This window comes from Sphaeramia orbicularis, chromosome 7 (genome assembly GCF_902148855.1).
Source record: "Sphaeramia orbicularis chromosome 7, fSphaOr1.1, whole genome shotgun sequence".
In the NCBI taxonomy this organism is placed as follows: Eukaryota; Metazoa; Chordata; class Actinopteri; order Kurtiformes; family Apogonidae; genus Sphaeramia; species Sphaeramia orbicularis.
This window is the reverse complement of record NC_043963.1, coordinates 23474461-23498875: the sequence shown is the minus strand read 5'-3', so window position 1 is coordinate 23498875 and position 24415 is coordinate 23474461. Positions and strand designations below refer to the sequence as shown.

At 40.4% G+C, this 24415-nt stretch overlaps 1 protein-coding gene across 2 annotated transcripts in view; it reads left to right on the top strand.

Annotated features, from left to right (window-relative positions):
* plxna2 (plexin A2) overlaps positions 1 to 24415 on the top strand; it is a 197954-nt gene that overhangs the window by 55381 nt on the left and 118158 nt on the right. For both annotated transcript variants that reach the window (XM_030138608.1, XM_030138607.1), the window contains exon 4: positions 23079 to 23213. In XM_030138608.1, coding sequence (XP_029994468.1) covers positions 23079 to 23213 — 135 coding nt within the window. The remainder of the gene's footprint in view (positions 1 to 23078; positions 23214 to 24415) is intronic.

The window sequence follows — 24415 nt, the reverse complement described above, 5'->3', positions numbered from 1 at the left end:
TCATGTCCTGTCAGTTTCGTTTAAGATGGATTTCAGTCTCCTCTGTTCTTTTGACCCTCCTGTGTGGTAAAGAGAAATGAATCATAGTTGGCTCCCCTGTTCTCAATATTTACTCTAAGAAAGTAATGAAGCGACACTAAACCCTGTCCAGGGATCACTTGAATAAAGATGTTTCAGCTACCCTTTTCTTTTGGCACGAGAGTGTATTTAAACAGAGTTGGTGCTGGTGCCAAATGAGGTGCCCATTTGGCCACTACCTAACACTCTATTCTCCACACCGTCCAATAGAGAGGAAGTGTCCTCACCAAGCAAATATGCCAGCTGTGACCAATCACAGAGCTCTCCCCATAGCTCTCTCCTTGCACAACAACTTCATTTTACTTTAACTTGTCTTTTAGTTCTGGCTGGAAGACTTTTATATTCCTTTTTATGAGCTTTCAGGTCAAAACAAACACAAATTACTGCACACTTAACTTCTTTTTTTAAAACATTGTCTCAACTCATGGCCTACATCATTGAAATAAGTGCTTATTTCAGACAGCTCCAGTAAGCTGTCTTTCCCCCCAACTGCTTTGTTTGTTCTATGTCTGATTGTATTTTCAGCAGACCAGTGCTGCTTAATGACAGCCTTGCCTTGACTTTCACTGCCTGTTAGTGAATGTGGGTGTGGGTTTGCTAGCTAGTGTGCATGACTGAGTTTGCAAATGTTTAAGGCTTTATATGACAAAGGGGTCTGTTTGGCTTCACTAGGGTTGTTTCGGGGCTCTCATGGGGGTTTGGGGTGCGGGGGGTGCACGTTGAATCGTACCAGACCGCGTTAAGGCAGCTCAGCATGGGACTATCCATGTGTAGTTAACATGTATGAGAGTGGATTAACGTGGAGGCCTCTCTCCTCAGGCACACTCTGTCACAGATCTGTCAGGGCTCTTGGAGACCCCTCACAGCACAGCTCTCATCTGTCAACAAGCTGTACCCTACCCAACACACAAAGACATGCATACACGCACACACATACAAATGTATAGGTATAGGTGGAGATATACTTCACATTTTCACGCACTGAAAGCAATTTAAGTCACAGATACATTGTGGACCAGTTGTTCCCCCTGAGAGTGTATCTGAAGTTTTTCTCTCATCAAATACATTTTTTAACTTTGTGAGACATTAAAACTGATGCCCTCATTCCCTTTGACAACCAACAAAAAATCTTAGCGTAAATCACACCCTGTAAGCAGCAAATACCAAAGGTCTTGTTTATTTTATGAAAGACATCTGTCCAGGGTTGTAGAATGATGTTGACAAGTAACTTGTGTGAAAGTTTAGTGAAATTATTGAATACATTTTTGAGGCCAGTGATGTAACCCAGTAAACTGACTGAGTCACGCAAAAGCAAGTTTTTGTTGTTCGTAGGTTTTTGGATCCAAAATTTTCCACAAACATAAAGTCTACTGCCTACTATGTATGAGAGCAAGGTGATTGTGATATTTACATTTGGTTTAATAAATAAAGTCAAATAAAATTTTCACTTGCTGACTTGTCCAACAATGGAAATTCCAGCTATTGAAAGTACTTTAATTATCAGTTACACAGGCTGCCTTGCAGCACACTGTATAACGACATGCCAGCTGATTCTGAAAGATCAAAGAAACATTGCAGATGAGAAAGTCTCATCAACTCTAATTACTGCATTCTTATGTCTTAGTTACTGTTTGCAATCTGCTGTACCACATCTCTAGGTCTTATGAAGGCATTAGAGCCAGTTTTGTTTGAGTTGAGCTACTGTATTGTTTGTGTCTACGTAGTTTAGTAGCTGTAATGGGATTGCCCAGAAACTGGTTGACCAAGCAACCAAATGGATAGCCAGACAATATGGTGCATCATGCGCAGATCATCTTAATGCAAGTGTAAGCTGAGATAAGCTTTTAATGAAGTTATTCACACAGACTCAGACAAAGAGGCTTAACTCAAACATACCTTTTAACTGAGAAACAACAGTTTCTGACCAATAACATTGTGATTTTAAATAAACAGGGAATAGATTGTATTGAGTTCTTCACCATGGTGATTTATTGTAAGACTGTAAGAAAAGGACTCTAATGGGAGTATGGGATATTACTATCATAAATTACAGCCATATGGATTCCAGAGGCCAATCAGCTGTCAGGGCACATTATAAAGCAAGTGATTGATCCAACCAAAAGATGATCAATAGGTAACCCCCACAGAGACATACTTTTCTATACTCCTCTCTGTTTAGGTGTCAGTTGTGTGTGTGTGTAAATGTGATTTTGTGTGTCTGCATGGTGGGTTGCAGGGCAAGTTAGCGGTCATGGCCGCTCAGTCATCCAGGGAAGTATGGGAGGCAGCTGCACTCCTCAGATCTGTCTCCTGCTCAGCAGGAGGGTGAACTGGGGTGAGGTAGCCATGGGATCGACAGGAGTCAGGGGAGGGTAGGTTAGAGATGAGGGAAGGAGGGAGGGATAGGCAGGATCTCTGTCTGTCTGGCTGTTGGCTGCAGGCGGCATGTCAGCTGGGCCTGTTCCCCAGACCCCCACCACTTTACCCCATTGGACATCCTTCTTGCTCCCCAATCAGTGATGGACGGATGGTTTAGAGGAGGAGGAGGCACACGGCCAGTTAGTTCCGCCCCACAGTGGCCTGCTTTATCGGGCCTTCATTGGGGATTATTGTTATTGAATTATGGAGGGCCTCCCTTCAGACCAATCTCTGGCAGGAAGTAAGTACAGCAGGCCTTCACACAACTGCTGATGTGTGACCCTTTTTCCCACTCTTCACACTCTTACTTTTCTCTTCCTCATCTCCTCATGCTCTAGGCTCATAACTTAGCTTGGTCCCAGGCGGCATACATGCCATTTGGATCCCTTACATATGCAGACTCCCATATGCAGGTGTGTGGAGATACTGGCCTGCTAACCTATTCAGATGTCTAAAAACTATTCCATTTATACTCATTTAACTCTTGGTAGACATTACTCAAACATTAAGCGTGATGTAGAAAAAAGTGTGGGAATGCGAGACTGACAGATGAGGTGCATGAATGGGGTCATATGAGGAGAGCTCCGGGCAGTAAGGTATACCCATCTTCCCTTATCGCTGCCTGTCTTTAAACCCCCTCAGCATTCCTCACACCCATCGCTTACCCCTCCCACCGTCTGGAGGGAGAAGGGGTGTGCCGTAACACCCCAGGCCCTGTACGTGTGTTCAGTGGAGGGGCACAGACCCAGAGACACCCAAGAGACTGAGAGACATTTATGCATGTATGAACGTTCACACACACACAACACACGCACACGCACATGCACACACACATCATCTGCTCAGCACAAGCTTCATGCCTTTGTAAGGAATTGAGATTATGATTCCCTATTGTGCTGCACCCAGAGGATTACAGTAGGTGATCCTGGCTTTGCTGATGTCTGGGACATACATACATTATATACTGTAGCTTAGACAGTGTAATTTATATGGTATCACAGGATTGGTTGATGTCTTGCAATTATTATGGCTAGACACCAAACAGAATTCTTTACTCTGATGTTTAGCCGATTACTGTGAGGTAATCTGGTTAAAGATGCGCTGTTGGTTAAAGCTACAGGATTAACTTTATAACCCCCTGGAAATAGTTCATGATACCATAGCTGCTTCAGTGTATGTTTTCTTTTGACCCTTAAACACACTCTTTCACATGAGACTGCTTATATGGAGGGATTCAGTGACCTTTGACCTTAAGCAGCCCCTCCCCACCACTGATTTTACACCTACATAAAAGAGCATGTGACATCTGTGGCTCTGCATTAGCACCCTAGACCCTTCATAAACACAAATGATCCTCTTGGGACAATAATTTTTCCCATATACTTTCGAGAATTTATTAATAAAGCTCAGGTTGTTTTTATGTGTGTATGTACTGGCAAATCTGTCACTGGTATTTTAACTTTAAGAGCTTTATATCTTATTTGAATTTATATCCAGTGGTAAAAAACTTGAACTGAAATGAGAACCTAATTATTTTTACATCTGTTAAGTAGAAAGGCATGTTCTGTAGATGGAAGTGATTTTAACTCTGTTCTCCGGTTAGGTTTTGCGTATGAGTATCTCGTTCTGCAGCCGAATGCAGTGACTTAAACATGTAAGTGGCGTCCTCCTCAGTGTTCATTTTAAATACAGGACATTAGGTTTTATATATATATATAGATCACGGGGGTGTCTGCTGTCTGCCCCCTCCCTCTAAAACATATACCCCCCACCCAACTCCCCACCCAAGACTGCCAAAAACCGTTACATCCCATTCTCCTCCTCCCTCCTTTTCCTTTCTCTTAATAGTTACTTCCCACATATGGACACAGTTATTTAGCCTCTTGCTGTCATGGAACAAAGAGACTCTAAGCAGCATTTAGGCAGCGGAGGGAGGGAAAATATAGACGAATTATATCAACTTATTATGAACCTTTCCCACAATACCTCAACTCTGCCAGTACCCTTCTCCCTCCCCGTTGTTTCAAAGATGGAAAAACAAGCCGCTAGATTTGTGTCGACCCAAACATTTGTGTGGTTTTTACAGTAAGAAGAAAAAAGCAGGGAGTGAGAGAGAGAGAGTGTGTGTAAGGGAGAAGAGAAGAATTTTTCCAGAAAGAGACACAGGGCCCAGTTGTGGGATAACAGGAAGCCAGGGAGTTATAGGGGATCTGGACCGAGGTACCAAAACACGGAGCCGTCTGGCCGGAGTCTGTGGTCAGTACATGAAAAAGAGAAAATGGGGAAAGCGGATTTAGTTTGATGTGGGTCTTACAGCTTTGTTTTTTTCTTTTAACGATAAGTTAAGTCAAAAGAGGACACTACGTGAATTGCCAGTTTAGCTGTCATTTGAATACACATTCAAAACATAGGCATCACTTATGTTCATCTCCGAAATTTACATGTGCGTATGTAAATATGTGAGAGGTTCCTCCAGGGAGAATGATCTCATCCTATATTTGTTCGGGTTGTGATAAAGTAAGAGTTAGCTGAAATGACAGTACATGCTTCCTTTTTTGATTTCACAGCGGTTTTGTATGCTTTTTGGCAGAAGATTTTTAGTGAAACAAAACCCTCTAAGGCCCCTACTGCTAGCTCTAGACATTACCTCACAAAAGTAGATTTATACAGAGGAAATAGCTAATCCCTCAGGTAATATGGGCATGAATCAGTCAGGCCAGACAGCAGGAAAGATCATGCTCGCTCCCTGTTTCAGCTCCAGACACAGCAGAGGTAGCCCCTCAGTGCTGTACATGTACTGTATATATGGAGCAGAGGGGAAGGAAGAGCTGTCACAACCCTTTATAGTTTTACTCTCACTGCAGCTCAAGGCCAGAGTGTAGAGTGTTGGTGTGTATATGTGTAAGTGACTGAGTGTGACTCCAGTGCTGTTTGAGCAGGAAAGAATAGAAGGGGGGGGTGTTGTTAGTTTAATTCCTTGTGGTTATATGCTCCGTCGGATAGAATACACACCCATTTACACACACATGCCCACATGTATTGCCGACAAGCTTGAAGCCACATTAAAGTGATGCACAGATACACATTAATACACCCCAAGGTGCAGAAACTGATAAGTTGGAGGCACCTTTCTGATCCTGTCCAAGTTTATAATCCTTGGAATATGTACCAATCAAATGCAACATCAGATTCTGTCTCCTCCCCCCCCGGGGTGTTATTGCACATCCCCAATTTCTTCTCCACACTACACACACACACACAAACTGGATGGTTGCTGACCGGCACTAATGCCCTAATGGCACTGTCCTACATACTTGGTACACTAGTGTCTGTTGGCAACCTCAGTCAACCTCCCTAAGCTGGAGGCGGATGTGGAGGAGAAGGAAACAAGAAGGAAGAGGGTTGTCTTTAGGCTGCTACATATACCTCCAAACAATTCCTATGCACTATAACCATGGATCACAAATAGACCAGCCTTAAGTCTATTAGGGCTGTGTATTGGCAGTAATCTGGCGATACAATACAAATCCCAATACTAGGATCTCGATACGATATATCACAATATATCAGATACTGTTGAAAAGGTAATTTTTTGTTTCTTTTTTTTTTTTTAAGATTATTTCCTGGAAGAATTGAATTACACCAGAAATATGCACAAATACTATACACATTTTTATTTCAGAACAGGATCTAATGCTATATCACAGAACTTTTCTAATTCTCCTAGTTTCTAAAGGAACTAACATCTGCCGCTCTCAGTAAAAACAGTAAAAAGTGCTTTTAGGATGCTTCAAATAACCATTAATTAATAAAACAGTGTAAAGTAATAATAAATAAGATATAAACAGTAAAGAAAACGAAAAAACAAAAGTGAAAATCCACCATATCTGCATTTGAATAAATACCTAAAAATATTGATACAGTACTTTTTAATATTGATACAGTATTGTGAAATGAAATATTGCGATATATTGCAGAACCGATATTTTCTAACAGCCCTAAAGTCTATGACATGCTTGGTATGAAATCCAGTTTATTCAAGGATAATTCCAACAAAATGATTCAGATTTCTTCAAAACAGCATCAGTGCATTAAAATGTTTTACTTTGTTTCATGTTTCATGTGGGTACAAGTAGATTATACCCGCAATGAATTTAATTGTCGGTTATCCCTCAGTTGTTAGTATTATTTAATACATCAAAAGTACAACATTTGTATTATGTTGATGACTGATTAGGGTCATAATAAGTCAATTTAGTGGATAAGATGTATTGATAAATATGCTGTAATTATTGAAGAAAATTGTTAAGTCTGTTTGTAACGACTGTACTGCCATGATCATATTGTTGTGTATAATTCAATTACTGCATTATGTGTTAGTTGTGGTTCAGAGCTAAAATTAGGAAAAATGTATTGTTTGATTCTTGTATTAAGTAAGTGATAAAGGTGTAAAAGCACTTGAGGAGTAGGATTAAATAAGTTTATACTTCTTCCTACTTTTTTTCGACCGCGCAGAATTCAGACTTGCACGTACTTGGAGATAGATTCTGTTCATTCAAGTGTTATTTTGTTTTTGTCTTATTTTGCTTTGTTTTGTTTTTTGTTTTGTTTCTTTGCATGTTCTAAATAAATATTCATTCATTCATTTTCTGAACCTGCTTTATCTTCACTCATCACAGAGGTTGCTTGGAGCCTATCCCAGCTACTGGGATGGCTGGATGGCTGGATGGATGGATGGATGGATGGATGGATAGATAGATAGATAGATAGATAGATAGATAGATAGATAGATAGATAGATAGATAGATAGATAGATAGATAGATAGATAGATAGATAGATAGATAGATAGATAGATAGATAGATAGATAAAAGATTATGTGGACGATGAGACAGGATCCAACCTGCTTATTCAAATTTACTGTATTATTTGATGACTATGTTAATCTTCCACACAATAAGCAGTCTGGAAATAATTGAACTCCTAAAGTCGAATCAATGATCAGTGAGTAAGAACTTTACTTTGAATTTATGATCAGACAATGCCAACATGACTTTAAACGCAGGCTGTAAAATGTCTTCACTTTTACTAGTCGCTTTTCCATTGACCGTCAAATTGCGCAAATATAACTTGCGCATAAAAATTTACCGAATGGAAAAATGACAAGTTCGCCAAAAGTCTCATTTTTTGATTAAAAGTTTTTGCACTGGCAAGAGGTGGTTTTTCGGGCATAATGCAAATGGTATATCCCGCAAAACTGCAATGGAACGACCTTTTTTCACAACTAAAGTCAGGTGAATTAAAAAAACAGATGTTGACGTCCGTTACAACAAGGAAAGAAGAAGAAGAAACATGTCACGGTATGTGTGGACACACCAGGAAACCCAATCAGTTTTTAATTTAGTACGAGATAGAGGGGTAATATATAATAATAATGAATATATCTATAAATCAACACCATATTTATGTTCGTCACCATGTTTATGGAATGACTTCTCGTGTCATCTTGCAATAATAAATAAACAAATCATCGCATTTGTGATTTAATGAAAAAACTGACATTATGTACTTTTGTTTTTTCAACATTTAGTAAATATCGATAAAGTTTTGCGCAGATGTCCAATGGAAAAGCGTCTACTGTCATAAAATCCCAGAACATGATACCGTCCATGTCTCGAATGTTACCTGCAGACACACTTAAGATTGGGGGGGGGGGGGGGGGGGGGGCTGTTGGTGTTGAAGTCATAGATCATACGGAGGGTCTGACGGAGTTTGTTTTCATCACAGTCCACACCTGAAGTACCGGAAGGGCTGCTGACTGGGCTCCTGTTTATCCATAAAACACCCTAAACACTCCACTGCTCCTCTCTGCTTTTGCATATGGAAGAGGGAAGCAGGAGCGTTGCAGTGTGATGGAGGTGTGTATTGACCCAGCGAGGCGATGAGGATGGAATACTAATAGGGTTAATAGAATTAATGGTGCTGTCACTGTTGGTTGGGGAGGAGTGTCAGGCTTCTCGTTGGCTGTTTACTAGCTGATTGCTCTCTGCTGGCTGTAGCTGTACTCAGACTCTAACTTGGACTGTATCGCTCTGTCTGACATTTATTGCTATCTTCTATATGTTTACATCTTTCTGTCTTATTCTCCTCTTTTGCTTTTCCTTCCCCAATCTCCAGCACCCTTCTGTTCAAATGTGTGAAAGCGGCTTTTGTAACGTACCTTTGTTGCACACGTCCTTTGTTCATTCAGTTATTGACTTTATAAAGTGGTTGTGATCTATAAGTCTTTATTCCTTGTGTCCTTGCACAGGGGGGTTGCCTCTCCGTGTGTGTGTTTGTGTGTGTTTGTATGTGTGTGTGTTTATGATTCTGCACCGGTCCCGAGGCAGGCAGAGTGTGCGTAATAATGGAAGGTTGACATTTAAAGCAGTGTATTTAGTGCCACTGAATTAGCATACTTTAACTGGTTGGGCTATTCCTTCTGGAGAGGAGCGGGCATTAAATCCTGACGCAAGATTGGTGGGCAATTTTAAAGAGCTTTAGTGAAGATTCATAGACTACAAAATGTGCTGGCCTCACATACACATACACACACACACACACACACACACACACACACACACACACACACACACACACACACACACATACTCATCTCTACCTTCTCTGTCTCCTTCGTTTTCAACTTACTCTGACCCGAGTGTACGCTGCTCGTCTATTCTGCATACACAGCATTTTCTTCTGCTGTCGCTTCAGAGCATGTGTATGAGTTATGAGCAGACGAGAGAGAGAGGGAGTGTATGTGTGTGTGGGTGTGGGTGTTTTTGTGTCTGAGCGTCTGAGTGTTTGGCGGATAAAGAAAGCTACTCTGCCACAAACACATGTTTTTACTGATGAGTATTTGTGATCCCCTGGTCTATAGTAAGATGCAGGCCTGTTGATATTTTGCATGTATAATCTACATACACAGCTGCACTGAATACAGCCTGTTGTCTCTGTTTATACAAAGGTGTGCCTGTTTGTTCATAAATGCACATAGAAATGTTGCAAATGCAGGCTCATACGTCATTCCTCGCTGTGTTTTCTAATTAGCAGACTAATGAATCAAGGCCATGTTTACTGCTCTGACACAGAACGAATGTGCCTAAATGTCATTAGCTTGTTTTATATGCAGACAGCATTACACATGCATGCTCGGACATACTTTACAAAATGGAAATATAAATGTCATCTAGACGCTATAGACTAGGTTGTATTTATGTAAAGCTATTTTTTTTTTAATTCAATTAGTGTTTTGCTTTTCATGTGCCATTGCCTTTAATGACATTTAGTGTTAAGTATTGATCTCAATCAAGCCAAACAGACAGACATACATATACACTTATGAATAATACAACATCAAATGCTGTGCTGTAATTAAAACAAGGAGAAATCTAATATTTATTATGCATGTTATGTTATGTAGGTGGAGAATTCATTAGCACAAAATAGTTTTCAGTGAATTTATGGAGCTTAGAAGGAGATACGTACATGTCCGAAGTATAGAGTCTTTGTTTTTGTGCATGATGCCCAGTCCATGACCATTCTCGACATTAACCCATAAAGACCCAGTGCTACTTTTGAGGCAGTTCCAAAACTAATTTTTCTTTTTATTTAACCTTTCTTGAGTGATTTATCACCATTTATAACATTTATTTTCATTTACATTTATGCATTTGGCAGACGCCTTTTGCCAAAGCAACTTACAGGGGAAAAAACAAAATAAAAGAATAAAATGAGAGAATAAAAACATATAGCAGCTGTACAATTGAAAACAGTGTCGTACAGAAGAATAAAAAAGCAAAATGATAGACTAAAATACAAGAATAGATTAAAAAGACATAAAAACAACTGTCTAATTAAAATACCAAGTAAAACAACAGAATAAACATAATAAAACAGTATATGAATTATTTATTATATTATTCTCTGTTTTTTTTTTTGTTTGTTTTTTTGCATTTTTCACTGTAAATCATGTATTTTCCTATATCTAATTTACCATGCTTAACTGAGATGTTCATGAAAAAGTTAATTCAAAGGTTATTATATCAAAACAAAGAAAACAGCAGAAGAAGTGACATTTTCAGCAAAGTTATCATTAACTGAACGTAAACCAAATGTTTCCATCTATTGTCAGTGATCCGACTCCATGGGTTTTACTGGTGAATCAATGTTGTAGAAGATGACAGTGTTTGCACGTTCACTACAGAGTCTCTGAACATCCAAATGGGTCATATCTGATGACCATGAAAAGATGACAAACTGCATTTTACACCAATTATTTACATGTATTGATGATAGGATTAGTGGATCAGAAGGTATTAAACAGTTTAGATCAGTAGATGCTTTTGGTCGGCAGTGGATACTTGGGTCTTTATGAATTAAGTATAACAAATGAAAAAAAGTTTGAAAATTGATTATTCAAATAAAAAAGTGTTCATAATTGTTCATGATAGCTGAAAATGTGAAGAAAGGCTTTGCTTCAGTGTAAGAAGAATGATTAATACCCAGGATGATGTCAGTTTCACAATGTTGTGTTACGGACACAAAAAGCCTAGAGAAATAAATCAGATTTTACTAGAGTCATAACCCGACATCCTGTTTTTAGTATGAGAAGGTGTTTGTGATGGAATGTTGTTGCGGTAAGCTGAAGTTACCACATGTTCTCACAGGGGAAAACCAACACTAAAATGATAAAAAACTCCTTGAGGAGAAGAAACTAAAAATGATGAGCATGTTCTCTTAAGCAGTTCACCCTGAGCTAAAGACGGTCAAAACAATAGAAGTGACGTAACAGTTTAATTATACCTCCGAGCATGTCTACACACAAACACACCACACATAGAGTATATTCACACTGACGCACACTTTCGGTTGATTCCCTGCTGATCTCATGCCCAAGGGGAGAGAGGTTACCATGGCAACCCTTGTCCAGCATAGGGGCTTTGGCGTGCTTCTCTTATAACCATGCTGAATGGGGTCAGACAGTCCAACCCCCTCAACTCATCACTACTGTCTGCCTACAAAGGACTGATTGGATAACCCTGTCCCTCATAGTTCATCCCGCTTTTTTTAGTCCTCCCCTCTTACTTTCTTTCTGTCGTCCAGCAGAGGTTAAAGGTCCGCAGTCTGGTGTCCGTCTTACCAATATCTCATTGTGGAAACCTGCGGGAGGAGTTCTAATTATCCTAGGGATGCTGGGAACTTAGTAGGTGAGAGGTGAAAGGTTGTGACATACGTCTACATTGAATGTTGGTTTGCTGTGGTTTGATGTCGTGCAGGAGCGATAAGCCTCCTGAACACAGTGTCTCTGCTCTCTGGATTTTCCCTCCACGTCGATGCCACCTTTTTCCTTTCACGTGATATCTGTTTTTGTCAGAAAGCAGAAATAAAATCAGATTAATTGAACAGTGTTCAGCAGCTGGTCATACTAATATTCTATTGATTTCTATGATTTCTGTTCTTGGTCCCCAGAGGATCAATCCCTAGGTGAATCACCTTGACCCTGACCTTTCCTCTCTTGCCATAAGGTTTCTGAGAGAAATGTCTTAATAACTATTGAATAGATTGGCTTGATATTTGATACAGATAAAATTGAACTGTTCAAGCTTTCAAATCATACACATTTAGGAAAATAATGTGTTATTTCTGCTGCTTGGGGTTTCTCGTTTGAGTCCTTTAGTAACTGTACATTATCAATCTATATCTGTCTCATGTGACCAGTGTAGAAATTTTGTGTGTAGATGAGACAATGTATTAATGTGTTATTCACCTTCCTTACCGACAGAATAAGGCATAGAGGTCACAACATAATCATGGCACCAGACTGGTTACTTTGAACTTCCCAAACCAAAAACAAATCAACTGAAAAATTCTGTCATTTACAGGGCCTCCAGTCAATAAAATAAGTTACCTTCATACATCAAACACACTAAAAGCTTATATTCATTCAAAAAAACACTCAAACAGGAACTACTCACAGAGTTACAGGAACGCAAATTATTTTTTTGACTCTCGCAATCCAAGTTGCTGTAAAGATAAAACTTTTTAATTTTTAAACGTTTTAAAGTTTATGTGTTGAAATGAAATTTTCAGCTTACTGATGATAACAATGAATTGTAAACTTGTTGTATCTCTGTATGTATTTTGTAACTATTTGTATTTTAAGAGACCCCAGAAAGAGTAGTAATCACTATGGTGGAAGCTAATGGGGATACATATAAACAATAAACAAACCTTACTTTTAATGATGTTTACTCTCATTAGGTCATTTCCTTCTAATAAAATACCTCCAAGTAATAGTAAACATCAACATAACTTCACAAAACATAGTAAATGGGCACTTAAGAAACATCATGTAATTGAATTGAATTTGATGACAAAATACACTGCTGTTTATGTATGTATTTCTTTCTTTGAGTTATTTATTGTTTATTTATATTTTTCCAGCACAATTAAGAAATGCATAGGTACAAGATTATATGTGTATGCGTGTATGTGTACTTGTATGTTGTGTGTGTATGTATAAACGTATGTATGTGTATACGGATGTATGAGTGTGTGTAGGTGTGTGTGAATATATATATAAATATAAGAGTAATGTAAAATGAAGAGGGAAATAAATATATGTTATTAACGTTTTATGGAGAAGGGGTGGGATTAAATAAATTGCACTTCTTCCCACCTCTTTTCAGATATGTAAATTAAACTATTGTGCTGTTCTTCTGTCTAAGATTGTCTTGATTGTTGATTTTTGTATTATTTATGTTTTACTTGTTCACATATTTGTTAAATTTCATTGCATGTTCGGAAAATAAATCACTAAAATCTATCTAAAAATCTAGAACTATGAAAGGCACAGTCTCTGTTTAGATATTTTACTGTTGAAGTGTGGCGTATTGCAGCTTTAAATAAAAATGACGATTGCAAACAAAGAATGTTAGTACTGTTATTGTAACCGGGGAACAATCTACTCTGAGATCTGCGGACATTGGACAGACTACAATAACACAAACTGTACTTGCCAAGCGCAGTACAAAAATACCACAGGAATAACTCGCTGTCTGATCAGAAATGGTAAAAATAAACAAAATATGGATTTTGCAATTCAACACTATCCTGCTTCTATAGGTGTATTTTTTCTCTCTCTCTCTATATATCAATTTTCTGCTTAATGTCCAACTACGTCTCTCCCTCTCCTCCCTCACAGTGATATACTCTCTTGTATCTGTTACCTTCTCTGCAGGTCTCATGCATTTGTCTGGTTACATGCCACATGTTTAACCTCAGCAGGTCTAACACATGTCAAAAGAGAGCCCAAATTATTGCGGCCTTGTAGACAGCACTGAGTGTCAAAGCCTTGCAGAAATGTCGCACAAACACTGATAGCATGTTCGCCCACCGCCAGCAAATAGAGCTCAGTAATATCAACCACAGCATGAAACATATAGGGAGGCTATTCAAAGCTCACACACATTACAGGTGTAAAGGGTGGGCTTGATTGAAGTGCTTTTATATTCTCATTTGCCGTGCAGATCCCGCTGGCTATAATTTCCCGGTATCTCACTTCTACCTGCCAATCTTGTCCCACATTTAAATCTCACAAATCCGATGGGAAAATTGAAACAATTTCAGCTAATTTGCCCCTCACCTGAACCTTCTCTGAGCTACTTTTTGATTCACATATCTTTGTGATCTACTTTGAAGTATGCCGAGGGAGAAAACAGGAGGTTTGATATTTTCGTGAGGTTCAGACTGTTTGACATTGCTGTAATAACTTTTGTCTAACTATCAGCGCATTGTCTGTGTGTACAGCATGTAATGGCTGTGTGATTACTTTATCACTTGTTCATTTACTCACATAAAATAAGTAAAGCGTTTTCTTTTTTTCCTTTACACCATATCCGTTCTCTTTACCTCTGAAACATAATGTTCCCTGGAGAGAAGGCTCTGTTTTTAGAAGTAAAGCTTTTATGGAGAGGTATTCTGTTATGTTCTCTTTTAGTAATGTAGAGTTGTTAACTTTGAGAACATGTGCACATACTTTTGAGGATATGGTATCATAAGGGGATTGTACTCGAACCATCCATTCTCTTTTTTCTGCATGTGTTTTATATAATTCATCTTGTGTTTTGCCTTTTGTCCCTCTGTCTGTTTCTTGTTGTTTAGGTCAGCTAGCAAAGGAAAAAAAACTTATTGTGTTGTCAGCTATTTAGTTTTCTGTATAAACCACTTATCTCTCATCACGTCTCAGTGCTAACTGAGTAGAAATAGTGTTTTTTTTTTTAACCAGTGTACCCTGTTTTGAGGGCTAAGCAAGCAGAAAATCCCTCCCACCACTTCCTTCATATTTGCTCTCCCTGAACCTCCTTGGCCTCGGTCCATCACCGGCAATGTTGGCCCCTGTTCAGTGTTTTAATGTGGAGCTAAATATAGGTCTTGCATTGTGCTGCTGTGCTTAATATGTGTGTTTGGGCTGATTAAAGTTGAGGTCTGATCTCATCCCACCGCAGACCCCTAATGCATGCCGCAGTCTCTGGTTGCTATTTGGACTAGGGGGCAAACAGGGGAAAGTGCTGATATAATCATGTTTAGAGTTGTGAGTTATGTGACTGAGAGAGATGGCGATATTACAGAGCTAAAATGGAATTGAATGAGTCTTGGATAGAGCTATTATGGAGACGGCTGTTGTAAGATTGGTTGTTGAGTCTCACTGGGAATTTGAATGGTTATTATGTGTGATTTGTTGGGTACACTCTCTTGCATTTCTGTTGCGGCCAAGCAAACAGATGAGAAATGATTTCAGAGAGGAGAGGGTTAACTGTTTTGTACATTGAGGACAGAGGCAAATCAATAGGCTTTATGGTGCCTGGCCAAAAATATGAAGTAATTGCCTTGTGTATTGACTGAAGGTTTGGTCATTTTAGGAGATATAGTGCTTCTCGAGGGCCAAGGACTTTGGCTCTATAATGAATTCAGTGCGTAAGTATTTTAGTGTAATACCACTGACGGCAACTGGGTGCTCTCTCTGAAAAGCAGACTTACTTTGAACTTCTCTCAATCTAAAAATATTATTTGGACCCTGTGATAAGTGATCCAGTGATCCATATTTACATTTTTAGTAAGAATTTAAATAAAGACCATGTTCTGGTTTTGATTCCAACAACAGCTGGAGTGGACCTTTCTCTGTGGGGTTTCCATGTTCTACCCATGAACGTGTGGGTTCTCTCCATGTACTCCGACTTCCTTCCACCATCCAAAGACATGCACTTAATACAGGGTTATTCAAAAAGAATGAACCGATTTCATTACGTAATATTTTAATAAGGAAAAGGAATAGAAAACTCCAGCCAAGTCACAAGTATTTTACTCACAATCAACTTGTATTTCCTGTCTTACTTGTGTTCAATGTGTCCACCACCTGCAGCACGGACAACATCAATGCGATAAGAGAATTCCTCCCATACTTGTATCAGCATATCACGATACACTGAGTTGATCGCTGTTGTTATTCAATGTTTAAGGTCATAGAGGTTAGTGGCTAGCGGTGGAACATAAACGTGATCTTTTCCATATCCCCACAAGAAAAAATCACATGCAGTGAGGTCTGGGGATCTTGCAGGCCAAGCACAAAGAGCAAGGTCTCGGGTCCCCTTCCAACCAATCCATTGTTGGGGCACCAGCCTAACCCTAACCCTGACCCTGTGGCAGTCATTCAGAACTTAGAAAACTCCTCTTTCAAATGGTCACTGACGCATTCCATGACGATGTTTGAGAACTGAAGCAATGCCACATGAAATCAGTTCATCCTATTTGAATAACGCTGTATGTTATCTGGTCAATCTAAATCGCCTGTAGGTGTGAACATGAAAGTGTGTTGATGTCCGTCTCTAAATGTCAGCCCTGCAATGAACTAAGCAACACATCCAGGGTGTACCTTATGTTCACCCATAAATAGGCTCTGGCTCCCCCACGACCCTCATGAGGACTAAGCGGTTCATAAAAATGGATGTGTTGATGAATTCCCTACCAATGCCAGGCTTTGATTGACACTTCACTTGCCTGCCAAGTCGGACTTTCCAAGCTTCCTTTCATTGAATAAAAGATGTTTTTTTCCGCAGACAGCTGTCATTGTTGTAGCTAATACGTTACACTAACAAGACCGCCAGATGACTTTGTTATGCAAATGCGTGATGAAGTTTACTGTTTACTGTCAGTAAACTAGTGCTTGCATTAGCTCAGTGATTACTTCTCTGACCCTGCACGCTCCTAAAGCTCCACCCCTTTTGTCCAGCTCCAAAAAGCAAACATGGCAAACTACTGGTTACAAAATTGGGCCTATGATTCCCCTGTCCACTTCTTAGTCCTTGGATCCTATATGATAGACTGTTTCTGTTTTTACTTATCATTCCGTCTTATACTTCTGCATGTCTGTCTCTTCTTTGCTGCTCTCCTTCACTCTTTGCCTCTCCTTTCTCCCATGATCCTCTCCTCCCAGAGAGGTCTCTCCAGCCTCAGTATGTCCAATGGGAACTGACACATAGCGCATATAGGCAGGCAGGCTAACATATGCCTTATAGGAGCTTATATTGTACAACAGGAACAGGAACAAAAGAGGCAGCGTGCTGGGCTGGTGGGAGCCATCAGACACACACACACATACACAGCACATTTCTACATGCCGCTTGCTACTGACACCAGAATTCTTCAGCCTGACACTGGTGATGGATTAGATGCGTTATCGAGGCGGAGAGAGGCTCCATGTTTTTTTTTCCCAGTGCAGAGAAAAAGAAAGTGAGAGAAAGAGGAAGGCGCACATACACACTCATATGCTGTAGACAACTGAATAGCCTGTACCTATTTCACCTGAAGTAAAGAAATACAATCGGAGTCTGCTACATTTCAAGCCGAGTTTCCAGGACAGACATGTGAATAGAGATAGCGAGCCTGTTTGATACACAGTTTTCTGCCAACTGTCGATTACAGCCAGTTGATTTGTATCTGTGTTCATGTACATGTGAGAATACTCATTCCCTTCATGAGTCTACATGTGTGGGCAGACATGGACATGGAGATGCACGTACCGTCGGCCTCTTGTCAAACACTGAAGGAAATATAGATGAGGCTGTGTGTCTTGCCAGTATCTGACTTCTGGCATATTGGTGATGAATTTCCTCCTCAATGTGACTCATACTACCAGTCCACTCACCCTGATACGCCCAAAGGGAATGACTTCATCATATGCTCGGTATTATACATCCATCTCCAGGAGGACGAACTATAGACCTGTCAGCACACCTCATACTCTAGTGCCACCTGTCTTACACACTAGTATGTAAGATTTAGGAGTCAAACGTTTCCATAAAATGAAAACTCGCCACATTTACACTCTTGTCCATTCTGACATATGCTCAGGGACAGGTTTTGTTCAGTCAGTACAGTCAGGATGGTGCAATGACATGGCTGTCTCAAAAAGCTTTTCAAATAATGGATACCTCTTGACAAGCTTCACTGACTGTCAGCAGTCTTTCACCCGTCATCTAGCCCAAGGTACCCACCAATCTCAACATCAGACTCGAGGCCATTTACTGAAGCTGAGATTGGTTCCATCAGATGAATTGGATTTGATTGGATAAAGTTTATCATGGTCATTCTCAGATCATTTTGTCCTGTGTCTTTTTCAATCACCACACTAGACTACAAAGCTCCCCCTTTTCCTCTGTAGAGCTTACTCAGTGCCGTCTCTGTAAAGGGTCAGTGCATTAAGACAGCCAGAGAAAATGTGTAATGGTGGTTCACTTTGCAGAATCTAATCCAGTGTGTGGGATCAGGCAGACAAAGCCAATGCCTATCACTTTTACACCCAAGACTCCTGAACGGGATTAGTAGAGATGCTTGCGATAGCTGCCAGATATGTTACTAAGGGAGTCCAACTATCACTCTGAGCTCTCTTCCTTTATTTCTGTATGGACAACATATGTTTTAACCAATCTCCTGAAAATCAACTTCCATCCTACTATTTTGGTACAAAGTGTAGGTGTAAAACCCACAATTTGACTTAATCCTGTCCTAGTACAAGGTGTTAGTGTGGTGTGTGTCTTACATTGTGGTTTGGTAAAGGTTTCCATGCGTGGGTTACACTCTGCTCTGCCAGCTGAAATATGGTGGTAAAATACAGCACTTGCTCATATGGGTCTGTATTGGTGTTGGCAGCCACCTGTACACATGTGTGTCCTTTTTCAGAAATGCTAACCTCCCTCAAGGCTAAGGTTAGAAAATAGCTCGAACCTGAAAAGAAAGCAGCTTTCATGTAATAGTTAACAGCTGTGGCCATTAAAACAGAAATATTCTCCAAAAATTGAGAAGCTAATGTTGAACAAATACTTGGAGACAAGCAGTAAAGCCGAAACCAAATCAGTAAATCAGCAAATTATCCCTCACAATGTTTTACTTCTAAAAATATGTAGAAGTTTTATTTTCTGTATAAAACTAAATTCAGCCTGTTAAATTTGTGTTCAGTAGTATCTCCGTATCTCTCAGTAGTATAACAGCATTATACAGTTTGGATATTGGTAATTTTGGTACATTGCAAAATGATGTCTATTCAGAGAACACCGTAGTGATGGTTTTTCCTTTTCCTTCTAGTAGAAGCATCCGAAATACGCTGCATACACACATTTGTTGCACTTTTACCTCAGATTTATTCAGCACTTTTTACTCAGCAAATTGCTTCACAGAGACTCCCAGCGTCGGGGATCAGTGTCTGGCACCATGTTCAAAACCACTGAGACCCAGAGAGAGAGAGAGGGAGACGCAGAAAGAGGGAGAAGGGCAATTTGAATTGGAATTTGGTCAATCTTCAAACGTTTTTCCAGGGTGCTTACATGCTCTGATCAAAAGCATCCCACTGGCACGAGCCCCTGTAGCCACAAGGGGAGGCCTCTGATGCCGCTGCCATAGCTTCCCTGCTGGCCAATCCCCGACTTCCCACCAGCTTACGCCTGACTAGGTGCTGTGACATGAAGCTTGTGTATAAAAATAAAAGTTGTAATGTTTACCTGTTTTGTTTTATGATTATGTCATGCTCTGTGAGTCAACTAAGAGATGAAGACTTAATCTTAAAAATCTACATTGAACTTACAGAGATAGCTCTTGATTTTTATCTTCTATTTTATTTCTGTTCAAGGATTTAGATGATTACAAACCAAGAGACAGTTATTTGTCATAGTATCTCCCAGAAGCCTCTGTGTGTGTTTGTAAATACAAAGTATTGTGCATTTCACATGACTACAAGTGTGAACCTCAACTGCTGTTCGTCATTTTTCCTTTTTCATTCAATCACTGTTCTTTTTCTGTCATTTTCTACAAATATTAACTAAAAAAGCCATGATGCCCCGGGGGCATGTACAATGTTTCCTAACAGTCTCATCCATCTTCACCTTTTTCCCTTCCTCTTTTTACTCAGTTGCAGCTCCCAAGAAACTGGTGATAGAGAGAAGCCAGCTAATGGCTTTGGTGTTGAAAAGGGGGACCGGGTTAGGTGAGGCCAAACCCAGGACAGCTCTCTGGGGCACTCCAGGGGCAATAATATTGGTGGGCTAGGAAAGGTAGGAATCCAACCTGTTAGCAGCCTACTCACCCACCCTGATAAATAATGCAGGGTCAAATGTGGTTTAGAGGGCCAGATCTAAGTACCAGAGAAAGCAGGACAAGGTTACAGTTAAGCGATGCTAGGGGAATGGATGTTTTGGGCCTGAGAGTCCCTTAAACAGCGTAGGTACCGGGAGCTGGTAGAATGGAAGTGTGGGAGAGAGTTAAGGAGTGTGGTAAAGAGAAAGAGTTTTCAACAGAATTATTTTTGGCCCAGTAAGTGGCATTTATTTGCCAAGGGTTTTTCTTTTTTTTTTTTCTTTTCTTCTTTTTTTGTTTTTGTCTCATTCTCCCACCCAGAGGTGAGCCGACAAAGTGCTGTATTTTCGCCTAAGCAGCTTCACACATTTCCTTGTTTTCTTACCACTTTATGAGGATGTGTGTTTGTGTGTGTATGAAAAGAAAGTGTAACACTCTTTGTAAGATTTGCAGCTACTATAGAAAAACAGCTTCTTAATGTGAAAAGCAACTGTATGTGGGCGTGTTTGTGTATACGCAGTGTGTACACTGAAAGATGGTGTGAGTGCTTCAGGAGTGCTCGAATGTCAGTAATGATGATTCCATTTTCATTGTGCGAGTCATATGCCTCAGCTACTGGAAAAACAATACCAAAAAGATGCACAGACTAGAGTATTGTACTGTTTCATTTTCATTACTTTTTATTTCCATTCATTCTTTTTTTAGTCTTTATTTCAGTGTTTCAGTTAGCGAGTTTTTATTTAGCTTTAGTGTTTGAGGTATGGATTGATTTTATAGAGGATAAAAAGGTCGGACAAAGGAATGCTTTACGTGAAATTTAAAACTGATTTACTGAAGCATTATTTTAAAGGGCAGTAATTTCATAAAATTCTGAATGTACTTTTTTAATTATTATAAAAAGTTATTTTATTTGAAATCTTAAAGCAACCACAGAGTGAAGCAAAAGGGAAAATGACAAAGAAAAGATTGTACTTTTCTTTACTTTGTGTGTTTGCTTGGACATACAGGTAACTCTCTACTCATTCAGGCCTAGTATGTATATTGGTTCTGTAGTTGTAGGGATAGTATTTCAAGGAGAGCTGAGGTTTTCCCCTGGAGAAACTTTAAGACATCTAAGAGTGTGTGTTTCTGGCCCGATTTAAATTTAGAGCCCCCGGACTGTGGTGAGGGACTGTGAGATAGCAATCTGATTCAGATGAACTACGGGCAAACAGGGGGAAGGTCAGGTTATCTGGTGATCCCTGGTGGCAGCCCGCTAGCACACATATCACAGCATGACAGACTGCTCCTACGGGTGCACACACATAAAGGCACACACAGCACAGACCCAGACACAATGGTGAATAGAACGGCGTTGGTTTGACCATACGCCTACATGCTTTATGGATGAGCATATTTGCTGAGGTCTCCCTCCACACTGCAGTGTCAGTAACCAGATGAAGACTGGCACAGCCCCCACATCCTGCCTTTCTCCTCCTACATATGGTTTTCACATATGTCCTCCTCCTGATGTTTGGATTAGGCTGCCAAGGTCAAACGTAGGTCAGGCGTGGAAAGCTCAACCACTTTGAGCTCTGGTCCTTAACTGTGCCGCCTGCTGTCATGTACTCGGCTAACCCGCAAGCTTTGAAAGCAAAGCTCAGGGGCTTTGTGCAAACTTACATCAAGTTTCTCCTACTTGACCATCTAAAAGTTTGACACATATTCACACACAAATACACACAGTCTTGCATGCGAGCGGGCATATTCGCTCATGTACCCTCCCAGTAGAGCTTTTTTTTTTTTTTTTGACAGACATATGACCTTGACTTTCCCGTCTGTGATGTTTTATCGCAAGTCTAGCTGCTCTTTGGTGCTGTCACTATCTGAATAGATAGATGAATGTTTGGGTGGAGAGAGGCAGGCGGGGATGGACAGATGATGGAGCCATCAGCTTTCATGGGTGGAGGAGGGCCTTCTGACATGCCATCACAGACACATCTCTTACACCCAGCATCAGGCTACCCCCACCCCCACACCCCTCCCAAGATTTACTGTCCTGGTTATATATTCAGCAGTGATGAATGCAGAAGAAGCAGCACTGGCACTGACCCATTTTGGTCGGAGAGGGTCAGATTGCTCATATACGTTACTAGAGGTTTTTTTTTTTTTTTTTTACTGTTTTTGTAGTGAGGTGGTCTTGGCCCCAACTTCAAATCTTTTCTAAGGGCATACATCATTCATCAGCAGAAGAAGAAGAAGAAAAAGAAAACAGAGCTAAGGTTTCACAGAGGTCTAATAATATCAGAAAATAATTCTCACCAGTTGTTGTAACCCTTTCTTGTATGAAATGACAGAGGGGGCATGTTTACCTCATACATAACATTTATATTGACTTAAAATTATTGCAAATATTTCAATCTTCAAATAGCGGACGGTATTTTTTTAATCTCAAAAAATCTTCAAGACATCTGAAAAGAGGTTTAAACATGGAGGAATGCCAGCCATAATGATAAATTACCATGAAGATACATCTCTACAGTGCAGACTCTGTGGTTCATCAGAGAAGCAACATGACAGCTCCCCTACATGTGATATTTTAGCTCCACTTTATCATAAAGGGCTTGAAATGTTGTTGTGGGGAGGACCAAGAGAGTGTTGTGTGTAAATGTGTTTCTCCTAATTTCTGCCTACTGCAGCTGTAAATGATTGCAATAAAATGTTTTGCTGTCAATTCTTCACCCTACTTTCACTTTCAATTAATCTTTCACACTTACTGTGCAATCCAAACAGCTAATAATAAATGCAAATATCAGAGTGTTTCTCACATGTCTTTTAATCTTTGTCAGTCATCCCTGTCAGTCATTCTTCCTCTTCCTGTTGTCATACTGATATAAATAGCGATCACTGATCTGTTTGTATTTCTATGTCTTCCAGATACGTGTTGACGGGCCTCCTCACGGTGGTGTTCAGTATGAAACAATATCGGTTATCAAGGATGGCAGTCCTGTCCTCCGTGATATGGCCTTCTCCCTTGACCGCAACTACCTCTACGTAATGTCTGAGAGACAGGTAGGTGTCATATGAGCATGCATGCAAGTTGTGTGTATTTGCTGATTAAGTGTCTTATGCATGGCAATTGATGTTTTAAGTGTGTCCATGTGCGTACACAAAGTATGTGAGCTTTTGTGATATCCTGCAGAGCCTTTAGATGGCCCACCTCTTACCATTAGATGCACCACCACCCTCTGTTAGCTATAAATAACCCGGATAGCACAGCAGGGGACATTGTGACAGCATTTGATAATGAAGCAGAACAATGAGGGCAGGGAGAAGGAAAGAAATAGAGAGACAAGGAAAAAGACAAGGTACAGATGAGACAGAGAAAGATGAAGGGCACTTGGTGACTGGCTGAAGCAGAGCATGAGATGAGTGATGAGGAAAAGAAAGACAGCTGGTGGAGTGTATGACTTCGGCAGAGTAAAGAGAAGACACTGTGAGGAAGAGGAGACACAAGAGTGCAAGGTCATCCTTTCACAACTTCTAATGAAGTGACACAGCATTGTGGAACGGGGGAGAAGCAGCCGATAGCCATCACTTCATCTGACATACAAAGTAGGCAGTGGTTGAAGATACGGGGGCAGGAAAGGATACAAGGGAACGCAAGGACAGGGTAGGGGCGGTGAGATGAAAGAAAAGAGAAGCGTCGTAGGGTGGAAAAGAGATGAAAATGGGAGGAAAAGTGCGGGGAGGAGAGGAGAAGAGGTGCAGCTGCAGGGGAGCGTGGCAGCGCAGCAACCCTGGAGACAGACGACGTGCGAGGCTGTCAGTGTGAGGTGATAGATTGCCGTCCTCTCTCCTTATCTCTGCTTTTAACACACTCAACAACTGGCTGGCAAGAGCTTACAGGTTAGGATCCGCGGTGGGTGGATGTGGTGTGAAGCAGTTATTTAGACAATAGTGGCCATTGTTGACAGGGGAGAAGAGAGGAGCAAATAGATGTACGACAATTTACAGTTACGTTGTCCCTCGGCGGCTGTCACTTACACATTTTTCTTTCTTTTTTTCTGGGTTAAACTTTATGTCAAGGGTCATATGTTCATTGTAAAGTGTTATTTATTGGTGTTTTTGTGACTAGTAGACTGGCTCTAATGGGTGACATGTCCAGGGTGTACCCCGCCTTCGCCCATAAGTAGCTGGGATAGGCTCCAGCAACCCCCGCGACCCTAGTGAGGATAAAGCGGGTTCAGATAATGAATGAATGTACTGGCTCT